Source organism: Panthera onca, chromosome B2 (assembly GCF_046562875.1).
Source record: "Panthera onca isolate mPanOnc1 chromosome B2, mPanOnc1 haplotype 2, whole genome shotgun sequence".
Lineage (NCBI taxonomy): Eukaryota > Metazoa > Chordata > Mammalia > Carnivora > Felidae > Panthera > Panthera onca.
The window spans coordinates 89,994,617-90,017,889 of NC_138343.1; the positions used below are offsets into that span (position 1 = coordinate 89,994,617).

General features: G+C 38.7%; 1 protein-coding gene and 1 non-coding gene across 2 annotated transcripts in view; both read right to left on the bottom strand.

The window, feature by feature from the left end:
- Positions 1-23,273, bottom strand: part of SIM1 (SIM bHLH transcription factor 1) — a 69,830-nt gene that overhangs the window by 12,916 nt on the left and 33,641 nt on the right. The window contains exon 9 of the mRNA XM_078447167.2: positions 17,273-17,441. Coding sequence (XP_078303293.1) covers positions 17,273-17,441 — 169 coding nt within the window. The remainder of the gene's footprint in view (positions 1-17,272; positions 17,442-23,273) is intronic.
- Positions 19,969-20,072, bottom strand: LOC132668078 (U6 spliceosomal RNA). Its single transcript, XR_009605448.1, has one exon. It is a non-coding gene; the product is annotated as a U6 spliceosomal RNA (small nuclear RNA).

Genomic DNA, 23,273 nt, shown 5'->3' on the forward strand with positions numbered 1-23,273 from the left:
AGAGTGTTTATGTAAAAGGCAAAGGAACTAGAATTGTTAGAACAATTTGAAAAAGAAGAGTAAGGTGTGAGAGAGAATCTGTCTACCCAACTTTGAGACTCACCACATAGCTATAGTTATCATAACTGTGTGCTATTGTTGGAAAAATACATGCACGGATATATAAAACAGAATCCAGAATCCAGAAAGGAACCCCATACAAATATGCCCAACTGCATTTTTATGAATATGCAAAAACAATACAACAAAGCAAAGACAGATTTCTCAACAAACAGCACTGAAGTACTTGGACATCTACAGGCAAAAATAAAATGAACCTCAACCTAAGTCCCATACCTTATATAAAAATTAACTCAGATGAATCATAGACTTAAATATAAAAGGTAAAATTGTAAAACTATTAGAAAATGACAACAAAAAAAGAAAATAAGATCTGGGGTTAGGTAAAGATTTCTTAGACTTGATACCAAAAACACAAAGCATAGAAGAAAAAATTGACAAATTGGACTTGATCAAAATTAAAAACTTTCACTCTACAAAAGACTCTGTTAAGAGGATGAAAGGACAAGCTGTAAACTGGGTGAAAATATTTCAAAGCCACATATCCAACAAAGGACTAGAATACAGAATCTATAAAGAACTTCCAAAACTCAATAATAAAAAAACACATGGGCAGAGGACATGAAGAGACATTTCACCAAATAGATATGCAGGTGATGAATAATCACATGAAAAGATTTTCCATATCATTAGCTATTAGGGAGATACAAATTAAAACCACAATGAAATATCACCACATACCTATTAGACTGGCTAAAATTAAAAATAGTGACAACAGCAAATGCTGACAGGAAAACTGGGTCACCTATATATTGTGGGTGGGAAAACGGTACAGCTACTCTGGGAAACAGTCTGGCAGTTTCTAAAAAAAAAAAAAAATACTGAACGTACAACTACCATATGTAATCCTGCACATTTTTCCAGATAAATGAAAATTATATTCATACAAAGACCTATATACAAATGTCTAGAGCAGTATTTTTTTTCCACTTTCTGGTCCTTTTTAATTGTTATTGTGCTCTTCCTTTTTTTAAATTATTTTTAACTGTGGTAAAATGCACGTAAAATTTTCGATCTTACCAATTTTAAGTGTACATTTCAGTGTCACTGAGAACATTCACATTCCTGCGCAACCATTAACACCATCCGTCTCCAGAACTCTTTATTCTGCAAAACTGAAACTCTATGCCCATTAAACAATAACTCCCTATTCTCCCCTCCCTGGAGCCCCTGGACACCACCACTCTCACTTTCTTTCTGACACAGGAAAAACAAATGAACCCCAGGAGCCCCCAACATCGGCTAGCATTGGGTATTCCCAGAACCCAGCTATCTCAGAGACCTTTGTGAAACACTTATCTAATCACACCACTGTCTTGTTTAAAACCATTTTTTATGTCTTTCTGTCTACGCATCAATTAACACAGCAATACCACCTATATAAAGAAAAAACTATAGAAGATACAAGGAGAAATAGGAGACTAAGAAACCACTCTCAGTATAGGACAAGTAGATTTATAAAAAATTTTTTTTAATGTTTATTTATTTTTGAGACAGAGACAGATGGAGTGCAAGCAGGGGAGGGAGAGAGAGAGAGAGTGACACAGAATCTGAAACAGGCTCCAGGCTCTGAGCTGTCAGCACAGAGCCTGACGCGGGGCTCAAACTCACGAACTATGAGATCGTGACCTGAGCCAAAGTCGGACGCTCAACCGACTGAGCCACCCAGGCGTCCCTAGATTTTTTCTTAAAGACCACAGAAGACTTAAAAAGAATAATTAGTTAACTTTTAGGGCTATCTATTGAAACTTACACACTGATAATAAAGAATAAACCTTGGTGTACATGACTAATCATCAAAATTGATCAAATAGTAGTTCACAAAGAAAGTCTTGGTTAATTTCACAAAGTATAAATATTACAGACAACACTGAAAACGATGAATAAAAAATAAATTTTTTATAAAGCTCTTTCACCTAAAAAAAAATATTCAGTAACTCTTGGGGGAAATAGGCAAAAATACAAAAATAAATTACAGAATTTCTGGGAAAAAATAATGAAGATATTATATATCATATATATTCATATATATGATATATATCATATATATTATGTATAATAATATATATGATGTATTTATATATTATTATATATCATTATATATATTATTATATATCATATATTCATATATATTATATATCTTCATTTATGGGATACACAGCTTTAGACACCTAAATTCATAAAAATGAGAGAATCAAAACAAATTCAATTTCTCAATTCAAAAGCTAGAAAGAGAAAAAAGCACAATGAAAAATGATCAAAAGCTATGAATGGACTACTCATGAAAAATATAAAAATAACTCTTAGACATATGAAAAGATAGTTAACTTCTTTTTTTTTTATCTTTTTTTTTTTAACGTTTATTTATTTTTGAGACAGAGAGAGACAGAGCATGAACGGGGGAGGGTCAGAGAGAGGGAGACACAGAATCTGAAACAGGCTCCAGGCTCTGAGCTGTCAGCACAGAGCCCGACGCGGGGCTCGAACTCATGGACCATGAGATCATGACCTGAGCCGAAGTCGGCCGCTTAACCGACTGAGCCACCCAGGCGCCCCTATAGTTAACTTCTTAATAAAATAAATGCAAATTAAAACAGCACTGAAAGGGCACCTGGGTGGCTCAGTAAAACTCTTGGTTTCACCTCAGGTCGTGATCTCACGGTTTGTGGGACTGAGCCTGAGGTGAGGGTCACTGCTGTCAGTGCAGAACCTGCTTGGGATTTTCTCTTTCCCTCTCTCTCTCTGCCCATCTCTCTCTCTCTCTCTCTCTCTATCTCTCTCTCTCTCTCTCATAAACAAACAAACAAACATTTAAAAAAACAGCACTGAAATACCACTTCTCAGCCATCAGATTAGCAAAACTTCAGAAGCTTGACCATACGTTGCCTGGCAGAGTGCGGGGATGCAGGCATTCCACATATTGCTGGTAAGAATGGCAACTGTTACAACCTCTAAGGAGGGGAATTTGGCAATTCTAACAAAAACTGCAATTTCCTACTTCTAAAGAATCACTATACCAAGTAATACACATTGAAGTGTTAAGGTTTAAGTAAACAGGCATCATATATGGAACCTACTATGAAAGGATTCAGAGAAAACAAATGAGGGAAGATAGAGAAGAAAAGAGAGAATGAAAATAATAAAGCAAAAAAGCAAAATGTTAAGTACTGGTGAGCCTAGGTTTAGCACACAAAAATAATTCCTAGTCTTGCAACTTTTCCTTATGTATGAAATAATTTCAAAATAAATATTTTAAAATAAAAAAGCCCTATATAGCACATTGATGCCTCATTATAAAATAGACACAAAACCATTAAATGAAATTTTTTTCTGAAGAAAAGGAAACTTGACCCACAAAGCTGTAACTTAATTTTATAAACATCTTTGTTGTTATTGCTGACTATTAATATTTTATGCATTAAAACGTAATTTAAAATTATCAACTATGGAGTGCAGTAGAAACAACATTGGACTCAGATATGGAAGGACCCTGATCTACTATCATGTGACTATGTAGCAGTATACCTATGCACTACTGTGTGGCTTGTAGAAAAGATCACTTTCCTTGGGTCTTGATTGTCCCATCTGTAGAATAGCACAGACTATCTACATTATGGGATTGCAACAAGGATCAAATAATATATATCAAAGCACTCTTAAAATGCAAACATGTTATATATGTATCATGTAAATGTCTTTAATTAATAACTTTCATTTGGGTAAACAAGAATGTTTATCACATCACCATCTTATAAAAACGATTTTTCCCCCGAGACTGCATTATCTACAGGTCATATCTTTCAGTACCACCCTACAGTTATGTAAGAGATAAAATATATATGTTAAAGGATAAAGAAATCAACCTCCCAAATGCAAAAAGAAATCAGGCCACTGGCCAATCACCGAAACACTAGAGCCTTTTCTTCCAAATACTCTGATTTTCAAAGCTGAAGTACATTTTGGTACCACTGGTTTGTTTGTTTGTTTAAGTTTATTTATTTATGAGAGAGAGAGAGTACAAGTGGGGGCGGGGAGGGGCAATGAGAGGGAAGGAGAGAGAATCTCAAGCAGGCTCCATGCTGTCAGCGCAGAGTTCAATGCAGGGCTCGATCCCACGAAGTGTGAGATCATGACCTGAGCTGAAAGCAAGAGTCAGACATTTAACCAATTGAGCCACCCACCTGCCCCACAACTGGTTATTTTTTTTCTTTTCAGTTTACTTATTTGAGAGGGACAGAGCACAAGTGGGGGCGGGGCAGAGAGGGAGGGAGAGAGAGAATCCTAGCAGTCTCTGCACTGTCAGCACAGAGCCCAGTGTGGGGCTGGATCTCACAAAGATCGTGACCTCAGCCAAAACCAACAGTCGGAGGCTCAACCGCTCAACCGACTGGCCCACCCAGGCACCCCAGTACCACTGGTTCTTATTGCTCAAGCTTTGATTAAAAGCCCAAAGTTGTGCTTTAAGGGTGGAGAGATAATGGGATCATGATGGATGGGAATACATGCAAATCCTGTAGATGATTCTTCCAGCGATTGTTGGTACCTACACTATCTTCAAGTAAAACAAAATAATGTTTTAGGAGCTACAGAATATCTGCTATTCTTCCTTTGAAAAAGTAACGGCACTCTTTCCTATATTTAATGCTAAGAAGGTGACTGATTTAATTCCCTATTAAATCAGTCAAATGAAGAAAGTTTACTGAAAGTTAATTTTTGGTTAATTTTACTGAAATCTCTGTTTCTCTTTTTTAAGAAAATCTGTCATCATTCTGAATACTCTGCACCTTAATTTATCCCTATTTCTTATTTAAAATTTAATTTTCAAAACAGGCATTGATGTTGGCAAACTTAAAAATGAGTCAAATGAAAGATGCCCTTGTTCTCATGAAACATGAAGCCAAATGCCACCCACCAAAGGTGGGCTAAAGCTGGCAGGCAAAGAGCTTGGACGACTGCCAGAAATGGATGTCAAAGGACAGCCATATCCCCCAGCTCCCCTTTGGGATTCAGCTCATGAAAGAATCATCCCTTCCAGAAGAGACTGATACCTCATCTGGTTAAAGGTCTAAGCCATCAGCTGGGACTTAACGTGCATCCAATGGGAACTTCTTGCAATAATTCATCCTGTGATCCATTCTATATTTATTGAGTGCCTACTATTCGCAAAGCAGTATGCATGATGATATGAGAAATACAGCCCCACCCTTATACTAGTGAATAGAACATACATAGTGCACAGAACACAACTTTAATGCAAGTTAGATAATGACCCAGGCCTGAATGGAAAGAAAAATGATATAGCTTAAGAGTTCAGAGAGCCATTATGCTCTCTCTATTAATACTGTAATTGCTTAGGAAGGGGAAATGAACTGTGACTGATTAAGAGGCAATTGACTATGTGATTGGCATTTGCTAACTAATACCCATAACAATGATAGCTACTATTACTAAATACTTGCTATGTGCCAGTCACTATGCTGAGATCCCACAGACACTATCTTATTAAATGCTAACATCTTAAAAGTAGTATTAATCCAGGGGCGCCTGGGTGGTTCAGTCAGTTAAGCACCCAACTCTTGATTTCAGCTCAGGTCATGATCTCACGGTTCATGAATTTGCGTCTTGAATTGGCTTCTGTCAATGCAGAGCCTGCTTGGGTTTCTCGCTCTCCTTCTCTCTCTGCACCTACCTCATTCCCTCTCTCTGTCTCTTCTCTCTCTTCTCTCTCAAAATAAATAAATAAATAAACTTTAAAAAAGTAGTATTAATCCATTTACAGATGCAGCAAATGAAGCTAAAAAAAAAATTTGCCCAAGGTCACATGACTATGAAGTTTAAGAGGAGAGATGCAATTCCAGAGCCCTTGCTCCTTCCAGTTCCCCAGACTCATCGAGACGTGTGTATTTAGCTACCAAGACAACAGTGTCCTACCCTCTAAGCAGTAATGGATGCCCAGGTCCCCAAGCATGTTTTCACAAAGGAGGCTGTCTTCAAACTCTACAGTAAACTATCTCCACACACCCTTGGGTGATGTCTTCTGATCACAGAGACATTCTTCCACCACAATCACACCAACAGATAGTCTCCCTTTAATGTCATGAGATTCATTCCTGCCTCAACAGGATGTTCCAGACAGGTGCTCTGCATTCATCTGGATGTGGCAGCGATGACCCAACTCAGGAAAGATACCAGATGTTCCAATAATAGATGTTACAGTTATCTATTTTTATTCTGGCAGGTCATTGAGGTTTTTATCATTTTTAGCTGTAAAATATAGAGAGAGACCCTCTTATGGTAAAGTCCTGTTTTCTATGAAAAACTTTCACTCTATCAGGCATGAGCAGCTTTCCTCTTGATTTGTGTCCGAACCAGGACAAAAAACATCACAGATGCAGACTGCATTGTACTAAGAACATATGCATGCTTTTAAATCACTTTTATCTTACTTTTTACTAATGTAACCCTGAAACATAAAATATGTTCTTTTTTTCATTCACTGTTATGGGAAGAACAGATGGTAAAAGGGTTAGATTAAAGTAATACAGCATGTCCATTAAAAGAACCCCCACTGCTGGGGATGCTTCCCTCAAACAGGAGTTGTGTTTACTATAAAGAATGACTTTGGCTTACACAAATTGGAGATTGTCAGGGGTTTTCTCAAAGATAAACACAAGGGTAAGAGAAAAACTAACATCAAAATCAAATGCATTTTAAAACTACAATTATGCAGGTTATTTTGCTAATCTGAGAAGCTGACTGAAAACACGTGCCTGTAATAATGTAACAGAACAGCAGGGAAATAATAGAATCCGTTTTTAACTTGCAAAATTTTACCACCCAGAAGTCATAACTAACTGCAAACAGGATGTCAAGTAGGCATTACTTTCTACATTCCTGCATTCCTACAAGTGGTAGGTAGAAATTTCTTGTTCCACCTTTTCTAATCGATTGTCATATTAATCAACAGTAAGAATAATTTCTGTATTGACTACATATCAAGAAAGGCTAAGTATAACATAATTTGTACACAAGTAGCAAAATATTTAGCATTGGAAAAGAATCTTCATGATTTTTCCTTATGATATCCAGCTTAACTGCATATAGCTCTTAAAGAGTTAAGCTTTAAAAAACTTCCTTGAGAAAAATTAGAGAATGCATTAAAAAAATATATATCAATGGAGTCACATCCCAGAGTCAAGAATGGTCTTACTAGAAGAACCGAGCAATAAATATTTCTATTCATACCATAAACAATTAGAAAGCAAGCACTGACTCAAAATGCAATTTTAGCAATTTTAAATATTTTGGCCATTTCTTCCTTCATTTAGAAAATAATATAAATTGTCAGCTTCTCAAAATCAATGTTTTAAAAATGTGTTCACAAGATTTTCTCTCATTATTTTTATGATTTGTTCCACTTATAACTATTACTTATTGTGATATTACTTTTAACTTCAATCCACATTTTAGTTGTTTTTAGCTCAAAGAATATTCTGGTGAGAAATATTTCGTACCTGTAAATTCCCTTATATATTTCATTAAGTAGAAACATGGGAAGTTTTTAAATGTGTCTCAAGTATGGTTTGAAACGTCATAGGCCTTCTCTTAATCCACCCCCCACAGTTATAAAAATGTTTCTGGGATCTGGCTCACTCGTTTTTCTCACAGAAAAGTAACCATAGTTGACATCTCATTAGCTGTCAGGCTGATGTGCAGCTGGAAAGGAATCAGCACCCTGGACCGGAGGCCAGGTTTCCTCCAGTGTAATTCTATAAGGAATCTCCTATAGGGTTCCATATGGACAGAGCTGTTCCCAGACCATCAAATCCACAATCCACATCCTTTTGGAAATCCAAAGGTAAAGTCCTAAAATTTTGCAGGCATTTTCATTGCACTGAAGTTTTTTTTTAATGTTTATTTATTTTTGAGAGAGACAGAGACAGAGACAGAGAGCAGGGGAGGGGCAGAGTGAGGAAACACAGAATGTGAAGCCGACTCCAGGCTCCGAGCTGTCAAGCACAGAGACTGATGCAGGGCTCGAACTCATAAACCCCGAGATCATGACCTGAGCTGAATTCAGACGCTCAACCAACTGAGCCACCCAGGCACTCCTGCACTGAAGATTTTCAAGAGGTAATAAACATAGAAGAAACATTTGATTAAGCCCTTTATGTCATGGCATATGTAGCTGTAAATGATCAAGAATATCCCAATTTGCAGGGGCACCTGGGTGGCTCAGTTGGTTAAGTGTCCGACTTCAACTCAGGTCATGATTTCACGGTTCGTGGGTTTGAGCCCCGCATTGGGCTCTGTGCTGACAGCTCAGAGCCCGGAGCCTGTTTCAGATTCTGTGTCTCCCTCTTTCTCTGACCCTCCCCCACTCGCGCTCTGTCTCCCTCTGTCTCAAAACTAAATAAACATTATAAAAATTAAAAAAAAAAAAAGAATATCCCAACTTGCACAGACAATACAGAAATAGTTCTAGCCCAATGGGTAAATTCTGGGTTTCCAGGGCCAGTAACATTAGTTTTAATGGTGATATTCCTCCATGGTGGACTTCGGACATGAGCCAGAATGACTTCCATCCCCATGCTCTCCCTCACCCTCTGATTTTTCACCTAGAGCTGGCAGATTAGATGGGCATGAATTAGATGGGTCCAGGTGGTGCCACCTGCTCCAATCCCTTACTGCAGCACTGTTGGGTCTTCTGTGGGTTTGCTCTGGGTCTGGACAAAGGACTGGCTGCCCAAGCTATTCTTGGCAGTGTCACAGAACTGAGCCAACAGATTGGCAGCCATATTACCTACTTTCTGCTCCCTATAATAAAAAAATGCAAATTGATTATTAAAGGAAGAATGAGAGTGATGTAGGAAGTATCCACTGATCGTGGGGACTGAGCCCTAGAACTAGGGCTGACTCTGTAAAGAAAGGTCTCTGAGATGAGAGACATCCCAAAGGCATTCTATGTGCAGACACAATGTCAATGAAATTATTTTGTAAAACACACACACACACAAGCAAATATCAGCTGTCACATATCTTCATTGTTGCATTGAAGATGACAGTGGGGACATGGAGACTAGAAAGTCAGTTTGAAATGTGGATGGTTCTCTGCTCCTGGAGTGAGAGCCAGAAAATGCTTATTCAAAGTGTTAGTCTTGCAACGCATCTAATTTACTCTCCTACATCTAATTCTTCCTCAGCACCTAAGTGTCTGATTTGTGCTGCAGGATTTTGCATCTGTGAAACTATACTTAGGCTGTTTTCATGTGTATCTTTTTTCTCTTTACGTAGGTTATAAATTCCTTAGTAGCAGAATGTTTTCCCTCCTTGGAGTTTTTATACCTCTACAGGCAACCAACAAGGTAGCCCCACACTTTTTAATGTAATCATTCATTCATTCATTCATTCCATTAACATTTAGTGAGTAAATATGTGGAAGACACATACTAGAAGCTGGGGTGGGGGTGGAGTAGACATGAGAAGATACAATATATCTAGAAAGGCAGTAAAAGATAAATTATTCTAAAAAGAGATCCAGAGGAGAAATATAATCCAGTTAAATTTCATGAAAGAGGTAGCATTCAACCTAGGCCTTGGAAGATAGGAAGAATTTTGAAAAACAGAGGCAATGCAGGCAGAAATAAATACACAAGCACAAGCATGGAGGCAGGAAAGGACAAGGGGTCCAGCAAATAGTGAGCAGACTGATCTGGCTGCATCACAGGGTTCAGGTAATTTAGGACCCAATTACAGGTGACCTTAAGTAATAGCTAGGGCTTTGGCAGGTCTCCAAGCACTGACGTGATTGGTGGTCTTTTAAGGTCAATCTGGGAAGCAGGGCAGACTGTAGAGGAAAATGTCCCAAAGTCGGGGGTGGGTGTGGGAGTGGGAATTAAGATACCACTGTAATCCTCCAGAGAGAGGGAACTCCTAGGACACAGGCAACGCAAGAAGAAGGGTAAATGCATGAGAGGATAGAGAAGCACAGCTGGGAGATCAAGCATGGGTCTGGTCCTTGAGGGAGCACCCATGAGGTAAAAAAGGCTTTATTAACTGTCATCCCATAGCCCCACTGCAAACCTTGCAAACAAGGAAACATTTGCACCTGCTGATAACTCCTCATGACACATGAGGTCTCTAGGCCTAGAGGCCATTGGTTCTCTCACTGGCAGCCCCCAACACCCACCTCCAGTCCACTGCTGGAAAAGCAGGTCAGACCCCAGTGCACATCACATGCCATTTTATACTACACCAGGTTTAAAATACCTTTTTACATTTTTATCTCCCCCAATCAATCTGTAAGCCCTCTGGGGCAAGGACTGTATCCCCAGAACTTGATACATCTCATCACTGCCCTATTGTTTTCTCTACCTACTCTGTTACCATCATGGGCTCATCCACCCATTAATCATGGACACCACCGTGCTCTTGTCTCAACCATGTGCCAAGGGAATAAAAAGGCAGAAGCTGTGGCTGTAGGGTCCCATAGCTGACAATTCTTCTCTAAAATGTTGCCTTGCCTCCCCAGCAAGACCATGCACATGTTCCTTAAGGACCCACCTTTAGCATTTTAGTGTACATAATAGTTACTTAACTAAATGTAAGAGTTAGTAAAAACCAAAGAACAAATCTGTAACACAGAGGTCTCACCTTCCTGAGCAGAATTTTTTCTAAAATAATACTCAGAGTTTCATTTATGAAGAGGGTCTAAAAATACCAAAAAGGTCCACTCTAATACTCTCCTGATATTGCTATAAGAGAGGGAGACTAATCTCAAGTTTATACATGGCCAGAAAATGTAAATGAGAATTTCTAGGAAGATAACCTCATTTATTTGAAAGATGCATTGAAAGCTTTTTGCTGTTCATGGTCAAGGATAACATGTTTTCATGCTACCTATAAAACATGAAATGAAGGGATGTCTATCCTGGTAGTCATAAAAGTACTATACTTGAGAAACCTTTGGTCCTTCTTTTCTCTGGAACTGAAAAAAAAGTCAGGTTCTTGGCATAACAGTCACTGGTGCATTTTTGAAGCAAGAAAGAACCTTTGCAGAGAGAGAGTTTTTACCTTTACCAAAAGGAAGCCAGATTGCTGGCAGTGAAAATTAAGAGGATTCTGTGGGATTATTTAAGGTAACAGATGTGGAGTAAAACCTGCAAGTGTTACAGTGTATCTGTAGCAAGCCATTAAATACTTTCAGCTTTCAGAAGCACACGTAGACTTACGCATGCCCTGTTATTACAGAATTATATAGTGTATTGGTTATTACTGACTAGGGAAAAAGCAAGAGGAGGGCAGGATGATGCAATAAAACAAGAGGGCACACACTGTCTATAATAAACATAACAACTATAAACATGCCATAATGAGAAGTTTAAAAGGAAACTGGAATCAGGAGGTTGGATGGGGGATGCGGTGTAGGGACTAAGGAGACAATTTATTCATGATTGACATGATTAAACCATGGCAAGGGAACGTCCAACTATATTAGAGTAGCCATGACTCATTCCATAAAAACAGGTGAAAAATATTGTAGCAATCGCTAACAGATAAGGTCTGAAAAAAAAATTCCATAAACTCTACATTTCTAATTCAACAGAACCATAAAAACAAGTTGTTATTTTCATGAATATAAACCCAATACCAATAAAATACAACTGTCACAATGTATCCCCAGGACTTAACAGAGTTGTCGCTATACAGAAGCGCAGTAGCTCTGTGCAGAATCTTTGGAAATTAACTATAACATTGCCTACAACAATTTTTCCAAAACCATTCAAAACAATTCTGTTTTGACCTTTCTTGTCCTGAGTAATACATAGAGGTACAAAGGTGATTGAGTCATTCATTAAGCGACTATAATATAATCAGGTCTAAAATCATTCCCAAGAGCATCTCATACCGGGAGGGTACTGAAGGTTCATCTATTACTGCAAACTGGGTGGTGACAGTGAATCACAATTTATGCATGTCTCACATGTTCAAAGAAGGTGCCTGCATAATTCCAAAAAGCAGTGTTACTGATTGACGTTCATCAGACATCTTTGAGAAATTTCTAGATATGCCTAGTACATAAGAGAGCAAAGAGCCTAATAGAGAACATTGATAGAATCATTAAATCACCATTTACATAACTAATAAGAGGAGCAAGACATTACCCTGTGAGCTCAGCTTTCCTCTGGAAACTGCCTCTTGAAAATTCTAATGAGAATCTGCATGCTAAAAATATATGAACATGGAAATAACATTTTATTTTTGAGAAAAGGGGAAGAAGTATTTAAAATTAAACACAGAAGCTTGATCATTTAGGAACTGAAAATGCATTTATTACGGCTCTGTTAACCCATGAAGGAAAATTCAGTATAAGTGTGTCACTAACTGCAAGAAATAAGCTTTAAAACACAATTTCAAGATAAATCTTTAATGATCAAAATATCTCTACAAGGAGCAGAGGTACAAGCAGCCAAGGATACAAAGAATTTCATCCATTCTTCCTCTATAATGCCTTTTACTTCCATAGAGAACTTTAGTTCAGACCTTCACAGATGTGCGTCAGGATTATTTAAATGAGGAGTGTGCCTTGTTTCAGCCACCTTAATGCTCTCATTTCCTGTTCAAAAACCTTTACTTACCAAACTCAACACCCCAAAAAACAAATAATCCAGTGAAGAAATGGGCAGAAGACATGAATAGATACTTTTCCAAAGAAGACATCCAGATGGCCAACAGACACATGAAAAGAGCCTTAACATCACTCATCATCAAGGAAATATAAATCAAAACCACACTGAGATACCACCCCATTCCAGTCAGAGTGGCTAAAATGAACAACTCAGGAAACAACAGATGCTGGCAAGGATGTGGAGAAATGGGAACCCTCTTGTACTGTTGGTGGGAATGCAAACTGGTGCAGCACTCTTGAAAACAGTGCGGAGGTTCCTCAAAAATTTAAAAATAGAACTACCCTACGACCCAGTTATAGCACTTCTAGGAATCTATCCAAAAGATAAAGGAGTGCTGATACATAGGGGCAAATGTACCGCAATTTTTATAGCAGTGCTTTCAACAAGAGCCAAATTATGGAAAGAACCTAAATGTCCATCAACTGATGAATGGATAAAGATGTGGTTTATATGTACAATGGAATACTACTTAGCAATGAGAAATAATGAAATAATGCCATTTGCAGCAATGTGGATGGAACTGGAAGGTATTGCACTGAGTGAAATAAGTCAGTCAGAGAAAGACAGATACTGTATGTTTTCACCCATATGTGGATCTTGAGAAACTCAACAGAAGACCATGTGCGAAGGGAAGGGGGGGGGGGAATAGTTACAGAGAGGGAGGGAGGCAAACCATAAGAGACTTAAATACAGAGAACAAACTGAGGGTTGATGGGGGCATGGGGGAGAGGGGAAAATGGGTGATGGGCACTGAGGAGGGCACCTGTTGGGATGAGCACTGGGTGTTGTATGGAAACGACGAACCACAGGAATCTACCCCAAAAACCAAGCGCACACTTTACACTCTGTGTGTTAGCCAATTTGACAATAAATTATATTAAAAATTTTTTATTTCTGTCACTTAAAAAAATAAAGTGTGTATAAATTGGTTAAAATCAAAAAAAACCTTTACTGGTTCTCCCCAAAACAAACTAAATTCCTTGGTTTGGCAGATATTTGGCACCAATCAGTGCTTCCAAGCGTCCTCATCCACAGGGACAAATTCTTCCCCACTTCACCTCCAGTCCCAATCACAACACCTTTCTGTATTTCTTCATAATGTTGGTCTTTCTGAAGTGTCCTCTCCTTTCCCTTATTCCTGTCTACCTGAATCCTACTCTCAAAGCCAGGTCAGGCACAATGCATTCCCCCATCATCCAGGCTATAGTCCACGCAGCTGACATCATTCATAAAGCCCTTTGTGTACACCATCTCTTTCTTATACGCTACTTATTCTCATGTGTTATTTCTGCTGTACTGCAAAACATAACGACATTTCTTACACCACTTATTTATATTCTAGCACCTTTCACCCACCTGCTACCCTCGTTCACCACAATGGCCAGCATAGCATCCTTCAGTGCTCAGCTAACATCTACTGAGCCAAAGACACATATTAGCAATGATGCATGAAAATTAAAAGCTACGTATCCCTTTATTATATAAGAATAATTTGAAACAAATGAGACTTTTGAGTAGCTAATCTTTTTTCTTTAACATTCCTGAGGATTTGGAATCCAAGATGATACTACCAAGTTGCTTTCTTCCAGCAGAAACAGTGATGAGTTTGCCCTGGATTTCATGCTTTGCTGATGTGCCCCCGGGAGACCCTCTGCTCATCCCCATGACAATTCACTGCAAATGTCTGTTCCTTCATCTGTCTATAGAAGTGGCTCCTAGAGCATAAACTGTGAGTTCCATTTCTGATCTCTACATATTAGTAGCCCATACAGTAGGAACTCAGTCAGTGATTGACCTAGCACCATGACTATCTAAAGTAAACACAATTAAAGAATAACCTTTACTAGGCACATAAATGGTAAGTAAACTTAATTCATGACTGTGATTTCAAATGAGACATATGGCCAAAATTACAAGGACTACATATATGTAAGTATTAACCACAAAAATGAACACACAACATAAAGAGAAATCCTATACGGACATAATGTGTGTGCATTTGCATGATTTTTATACATCACATAATACTTCTAGAAGAAAGTGCATTTTTAGAGAGGGAAAATGAGGCAAGAGAAGTGTTTTTTCTATTTTCAACTCTCCTGTATTACTTTTAAACTAGGGAACATGTATAACTTTCTCATTTTTTGAAAGAGAGAGAGAGAGAGAGAGAGAGCAGGAGAAGGGCAGAGAGAGGGGGAGAAAGAATCTTAAGCAGGCTCCATGCCCAACGTCAAGCCTGATGCAGAGTCCAATGTGGGGCTCGATCTCATGACTGTGAGATTATGACCTAAGCTAAATTCGAGAGTCACTTGACTGAATCACCCAGGCACTTTCAAATTAATTCCTCCCTGACCACACATGCAAAGAGAAGTCTATTGACAGTTACAAGATTTAAAAAAAAAATGAGTAGTCTACCATTAGAGTAAACTAATAGATATTTTAGACGTTAGAGCTGTGCATGCAAGAAAACTGAATTCAGGGGCACCTGGGTGGCTCAGCTGGTTAAGTGTCTGACTTCAGCTTAGGTCATGATCTCACAGTTCATGAGTTTGAGCCCCGCATCAGACTCTGGGCTGACCGCTCAGAGCCTGGATCCTGCTTTGGATTCTCTGTCTCCCTCTCTCTCCACCCCTCCCTTGCTCATGCTCTCTCTTTCTTTCTCTCTCAAAAATAAAGTAAACATTAAAAAAAATTTTAAAAAGGAAAACAGAATTCATGAGTTTTTGGAAGTCCAATGGGGGGACTTTGTTTTTGCACCTTAATTACTGTGTAAAAATGGATAAATTCCTTCTTAACTTAGCATTTCCTAATTTAAATTTCTCTTTCCTCTGTGTGTTCAGCACTCCTGTATATTTAAGGATGGAATTACCCGAAGGCATAATCCATTCTTCCAAGTAGTAAAAAGAGACAGTGAAACTTTTTTCCCCAAGGTACAAGATTGTAATAAGAAAACCTTCTGAGATGTTTGATAAAAAGAAGCAACTCCTCCTCCACAGTGACTTTAACTAAAACGTACTTTTTACATAAAGTGCTCAGTCCTCATAATAGAGGGTGCACACTGAAAACTGTCTGGGCATCACATACCTACTTTCTCCCTTTTGTCAGAGTGAAGAGATCTGGCTTCTGTGAGAGATTTTAAACTGTGTGACATAAGTCTCTTGGGGCTCATGATCTTCTCATCTTTATATACCAAGCTGCTAAAATAATCTAGCAAATAGTAGCTTCTTAGTGAGCATTAGTTCAATGAATGACATTTTCTCAAATAGTATATGTATTTGTAGAAATCAACAGAATAATAGAGCTTTGATAAGTAAGGAAATAACAGTTTCTGTAACCACTAGTCATTTTTTGCTTAAAAAATACATTTAAAACATAAATGATAAAGACCACTTTGACAAAATGACTCAAAATCCAGTTTAGCTTTATATAAGCCCAGCAATTATCTCCTGAGTTACTCCAGCGATGTGGCACCACAAAGAAAAGGAAAGAGGTAAGTGGCGCCTGGGTGACTCAGTTGGTTAAACGTCTGACTTCACTCAGGTCATGATCTCATGGTTCATGAGTTTGAGTGCCATGTCAGGCTCTGAACTGACAGCACAGAGCCTGGAGCCTGCTTAAGATTCTCTGTTTCCCCTCTCACTGACCCTCCCCTGCTTGTTCTCTCTCTCTCTCTCTCTCTCTCTCTCTCTCTCAAAAATAAATAAATAAACATAAAAAAAAAAACACAAAAGGACAGAGGAGGTGAGATGGTCACAGGATCCTGGCAGTAGGGGATCCCCAGTTCTGTCCTACTTCTTTCAGGCCAGAAGAGAGTTGTGCATATATCTTGAGACTGTCTAGTTTCTATATCTCAGTGACTGATCAGAAAAATAATTTTTTCCTTCCAAGAATACAGACACATCTTTGTACCTTGCATTGTTTCTGGAATACCTCCTCTGGGTCTTATCTGCTCATCACCTTGTACAGATGAGAGGAGAGTTTCTTTTCCTATCCTTACCCCCATCTGGTAGACTATTTCCCAAAATAGTTCTCCTGTGCTCAAATCTCATGGTGAAATGCATCCTTGATTCTTTGCCTCCACCTCTTAATTTCCTTCTACTTCAGTCCCTGTCCTAAAAATTGATTTGACTATGTCAAGCTCTAGTTTTCCATATTTTGCTTGAGGGGAAATTTTTAGGATAAATCTCCTTGAAATAACAGTTATGGTTCCGACTACAACTGAGTCTCTCATGATCTTCATATAAAACCAGTTAATCACCAGATCATTTCAAATTTTTACTAGCATACCTATTTTAAAGGAAGAAGAGAAGGAAGAAGATAGTTTTAGAAAGTTTTCCAGATATATAAAGTTTTAAATTTATTACAACCAGATAATTAATTCCAAACCATTTTAATACTTCCCCAACTTCAAGACCAAACCAAGTTACAAAAAAAAGAAAGTTGCAAAATGGCAGTGCACCGACCTGAGGATATGGGGAAGTCCTGGATTTTGACTTTGAGCCGGAGAGCCTGGACTTGACCCCCTTCCTGTTGTCAGTCACGGTAGGAGTGGAGCTGCTGGTGTAGGAGAAGGCTGGTTTAGAGGCTGAGATCTGATCCAGGGAGAGCTGCAAACCTTTGTATTCCGTGTCCCTGCAGGGTGAGAGGACACAGCCCTTAATCTGCCACCACTGGAAATGGATACATGTGTTCTCTCACCAGGAATGGCAGTAATCCATATTTGAAAAGGGAAGCAAGCAAAAGTTAGCCATATAACTGGTTGCCACAAACACCTTGATTATTTTAGAAATGCCTAACATTTAACTAACGGGTAGGGATGTAGCTGCCCCACGTACCACAGCCAAGTGATACAATATGCTCATGAAATTGTCTTGATTTTAAAATACATTTTGGATTATGTTTATAAGTAGGAAATAAATCTGTAATTCAACTTCTCTGAGCTTTTGTGTCCTCATCGGTGAGGTACAGATTATAAACTCTACTCTCAACATTTTCTGTGTAGGGTGAACTCAGCAGATAACTGAGTTGTCTGGTAAACTGATCCTATCTGATTACTGGCAAGAAGAACATCAGCTGTTTCAAGATTAATCATTCTGGTAAACATTCCTAATATTTTTATAGCTAGCAAACCAGTGAGACCAGGCTTGTAAGTAGTTAAAAATCTCTTTTAAGCACCAGTTCTTTCCACTCCATCCTCAATATATATCTACGAAGCTCTTAATATATGCCAGGTTTTGTGCTATGTGGAAATGAAAGATAAATAAGATGCCTAGAGTCCCTGCCCTTCTGCAGATTACAAGCTATTTGGAAGAAGAAACATTAAACAAATATTAAACATAATAACTGAAGGCTGTGATATGAAGGGGATAAAGAGTATATCTTGGAGAGTTCATTATAAAGGTATTGCTTGAGGTAATTAGGGGCTGAAGATGACAGCTTGGCCCTGCCCAGCTACCATCTCAGCCTGCTTCCAGGCAGCAGAGAATGTTGTCTGACTCCTCCATTTTCATAAGAGGGTATCAACCCTTCCCACTGGCAGCCAAAAAGAAAAATGTTTCATAGTCTTCTTTATGAGGACTCGTGGGAGAATTTTCTCTCAGGTTCCAGAACTAGCTGGGCTGCTCCTGGGTAATTGATTTCTTTTTATCTCACAAACACCGTGAATCATCTAACTCACTATGTTTCCCTCTTTCCACTGCAAGTCAAAGAGCTCTGAGTCCCAAATCCGATTTGTAACCACCTCTAACAACTGTACCAGTCCTCGTGGCAGGTGTTCTGTGCAGCAAACACCACTGGCTTCCTTTATTTTTCTTATTTTATTTTTCCTTTTCTCTAATGGGTTCACCTTTTTAAAAAATTTACATGTATTTTTAATACCCTTTGGATTAAGATATGTATATTAAATGTAATAAACTAATAAAGTTAGATATGTTAAAGTGATTGGTAGATTTCCATAGATCAGCAACCATTCATTTATCTTCTCTTCCTTTTCCCTGTTTGTTCTTCTACAAAGAGATCAGGCAAAGGCAAAAGGATAATTCAGGCAAGGAGTCCCTCAAGTGACAGGGGATAGAAATCAGCTAAAACAGGTTCAATAATATCATGGCCACAAACTACAGTGTAGTGGTATATGTCAGCAAATTACAATGACTTCATATCAAATAGTCCATCAACTCAGTGCAAGTAAAAAAAAAAAAAACAAAACATTATCCTGCATAAGCAGCAAAAATTTAGAAGATGGGCATGTAATTTGCCTTCCAAGCTTGGGAAGTTGAATCATACTGATGGTCTACTTTCCTACTCTAATCACCCCCTAAGGAAAACACACAACACAGATTCTGGGCACTGCTTGGACAGAAATTCAATGCTCTCCAACATGTGCCTCCCACCTATTTTTCTGACAGTATCTGAAAATTTTCCTTCAATGGCCCTTCACTTCACTCAAAATAGTTCTCCCCAAACTGACCTTATACTTTCCTCCCCTGCTCTTTCAACACATACCTATAGAACTCCTCTTAAAAAGAACTATCTTAAATCCTACTCGCCTCTAACCTCATCCATTCCTTCAATACTGAGTGTCTCTGTGGAGGCCCTGGGGAGACATCAATGAACAGAAGGACTAAGTTGTTGTGCTCATGAAGAAGACACCAGGGCCACTTCCTGAGGGAAACAGGGAGGGGACCAGAAACTCTTTTTTTCTTCTTCCAACCTTATTTTTCAAGTGACAGTGTCTAGTCTTTCCTAGGGGTTCTAAGTTCCTAGAGGGCAAGAGTCAAGAGATATTCTGTTATATTCCAATGGCGATTTGCACAATATTTCACACATTTGGAAGAGGAAGAAGACAAAGACACAAATCAGAAAGGACTGTTTTCCTCAATGACTGCTAATAACCAGCAGCCTAGAAGTATTTCTCTGATGGCAAAGACCCCTTTAGGCCGTGAGTCCCCTGACCCACCTGCCCTGAAATCATGTGCATGTGACAGTGTGCAAGGTGGGCTCTAACAGCCTCCATCCTTGGGTATCTCCTGTGTCAAATGGGCACTTGGTAGCAGAATAGCCATTCAGCCCCTGCCCAACAGGACTTACTTAGACTTACTTTAGACAAAAACATTGCACCCCTGAAAATATGGCCAAATAATTTTTAAAACTCATTCTTTTTTTAAATATGGAATGCTTCACGAATTTGTGTGTCATCCTTGCACAGGGAACATGCTGATCTCTGTATCCTTCCTATTTTAGTATATGTGCTGCCGAAGCAAGCACTAAAACTCATTTTGAATGCAACATTTCAGCACAGGGACTTCATGTCAAGAAGCAGAGAGCAAACCAGGATTCCTCCATTTTTCTCTTGTATACCATCAGACTCCCAAAGTATGCATCTCAACTACTGAAGAAGCCTTTCCAAAATTCTTGCATAGTTCCCAATGATAGAAATACTCCAAAGAGGCTTAAATAAAGATTTAAAACCAACAAATGATTTGAATTTCTACATATTCACATGAAAATGCTAACAAATATAAAAAGAGTTATACTCTTGATAAAAAAATATTAATATTTTGATGCACATCTAAAAATATCACAAAGAATCCACCAGAACTTAGCAAAAGATCATGAGGTCAGGTAGATCACAATTTGAGCCACTTGCTGTGTAACAACCCATCGAGACCTCTTTTTCCTCTTTATAACTCCTGTGGATGTGCTAAGGTTCAGAAAAATATTATGTGAGAAATTCATAGCACAGTGCCTAGAACCTGGTAAATGTTCAATTAATACTAAGTATTATTTCTTCACCTCCACAGTTTGTGGCACTTTTTTGGCACCTGATTTCTCCAAGACAGTAGTTTCACTTTGGTAGCAACTGTAATACATTCCATTACAAACATTTCCTTATGTTGTATTTCTTTCCTTTCTACCTCTAACTCATTTTAATGCACTCTGTTGCTTCTTAGTCTCTAAACTCTAATGCAGTGTGGCCAAAATGCTTATTAAGATGAGCTCTTCATTGCTAAGTAAGCAAATAGAGACCTTGGAACAGTACAGACCCGACACTCTGAGAGGAGCTCAGCCTTGCTATTCCTCTAACAACTTGAAAGATGGGTTAAGATGAAAAGCACAATAAAAAAAAATACCCACTTAAAGACATTTCAAGTACAGTTGATGTGGTGCCAAGAGCAGCTATGAATGGCAGATTCACTAAGAACAAAGCATTTGTTTTACTTTTAGAATTCTATTATACTATTTCATTTGTATAGATTAAAGGTCTAGATGCTGATGGGAATCACATTATGAGTTCCATTTCCCTCCTCCAAACCCAGACATGCCCTCCCTTCCCCCGAAGTGAGGCACATTCTGGTATCACACACACACACCCATCCTCTAAAGTTAGGTATATGGCTAGTAAAGCTGTTTGATGTTTGCCTGTGGAGAGGGACAAAATGAAATACTTGGGTGCCCAGCACTTAGACTCTGAATGAGTACAGTGAGGAATTGGACTTAGCTGACTTTAGTAAAGGAGGGACAGGACACAGCCCTGCTCTACTTCTAAAGCTTTCCTGAAAAGTGCCACACAGACCACGTTCAGGACTCCACAGGTTACCCTCACTAGGGCAGCTCACTCTGTTCTCCCAGATACGACTGGCATATCAAAAAGAGGAACTGTGGCATATGCCCTTTGGCATATTTTTCAAAATGGCTATTGATATCAATTTACATTTGTTTGGATTTTTCCCCCCTTGAATGACTTGTACTAGAACTGCAGACATCCTCAGGTACCTCGGCTCTGAAAGCAATGTGAAATAGGTAATTTGCAATCACTAGGACTTGCAGCTTGTCAATCTCACTCGTATTTGCACAGACCAAAGTAATCCTCTTATTCCATTATGGACAGTCAGAAATCATTCAATTTGCAGAATTAACCATCTGAGTCTACTCTAAACTTTATAATAGTCATGTACATATTTGGAGTTACTCAAATTCCAATAGAATAAAAGGGGCCATTTTTGCACCATTGGCCTTCTCAGCCTTTCCTTCAGCAATATGCCATGATCACTCATGAGGTAAATGCCAACTTGCCATATGGGAAGCTCAGGGTGATGCCCTTGCAAAACAAATAAAAGGTATTTATATCACTAACAGGTGCTTTTAGCTTCAGAGAAATGCATTAATATGATTTCTATCATTTTGACTGGAAGACTGGTGTCCTCACGATGCCAACAGCAGCACAACCATACATACAACCTTCAGGTGAGTTGGAATAATTATACAGATAAACAATCAACAGTATTTTATCACTTGATGTTGAGTCAAGATTCTCTGCAAGAACTTTTCTTCTTCGACTCTGCCATATCCTATTGCACTTCTATTTTAGACAACTGAAGTTTTGCTTCTGTCATGTCAGTTTTTTAAACTGGTCATTCTGAAGTTTCTCTATTGGTTTTATGTTATGTGGCAATTCTTAAAAGATATTGCCAGATTTCCCAATTGAGGTTTAAAAAAAAAAAAAAAAACAGCTGTAGGTGATCAAATTACCAAAGAAAACGTGGAAACAAAGACATGCAATTGATTTGGCTCCAAAGGCGCTGACTGCAATAAGCAGAGGATTGCATTAAACTGTGATCGGATTAAGTAGGAACGACTGCGTCTTATACTAAACTTTTTAATTGGATTCTAGAATCACTGTCACACGAAGTGCATGACCTTCTTTATATTCTGGCAGAGTTACCACCAGGCCACTAGGTAAACCTCTGCAGCAGAGAGACCTAGTTTATGTTTCATTTTCAGGCTCCCATGGAGCCCAGCAGAGATAGCTGATAAGGAGGATTCCATACTGTGAGAGGCTCACAAACTAAGACATCTGCTGGGAAATTAGGCTAAGGCACCCTTGGAAATATAATAGTCTCATACTAATAAGTGGATTTGTGTTTGCTCCTTGTGGTTTTCTCCATTTGCTTTGGTGATTTTAGTAGTTCCCAAAAAGTCTTTGGTTTTACATAAACACTGCCTCTGCCTAGAAATATCTTTCTCCTCTATTTTGTAGGTCTCATCCAACATGCTATGGAGTGTATGGCACCACAAGGGTAAGGGATGGCTTAGGCACAAAGTTTACCATCACATTGTGATTTCAAGAAGCAAAGACGAAGGTCTAAACAATAGGCAAACAACCAAAAACAATAGGCAAACAATAACCAACCAAACAAAAAAAACGAATACAGTAAAAAACTGTAATATTTTGGTAAGATGCAGCAAAGTCAACCATCTGCACGATAGGGATTGTGAAATACCTGTCTACAAACCCATGACACATGTTGAAATATAGCTAAGTCCAGACCTGCCACAACATGCATCTGACTTTGCTTCTTTACCCACCCAGGCCACAGTGATTTCCTGCTCCCTCCTCTCGGTTCCTACACTGTCCACTGCCTCTAACATTCATGTAACACACCTAAGTTCCTGTCACACAGTGTG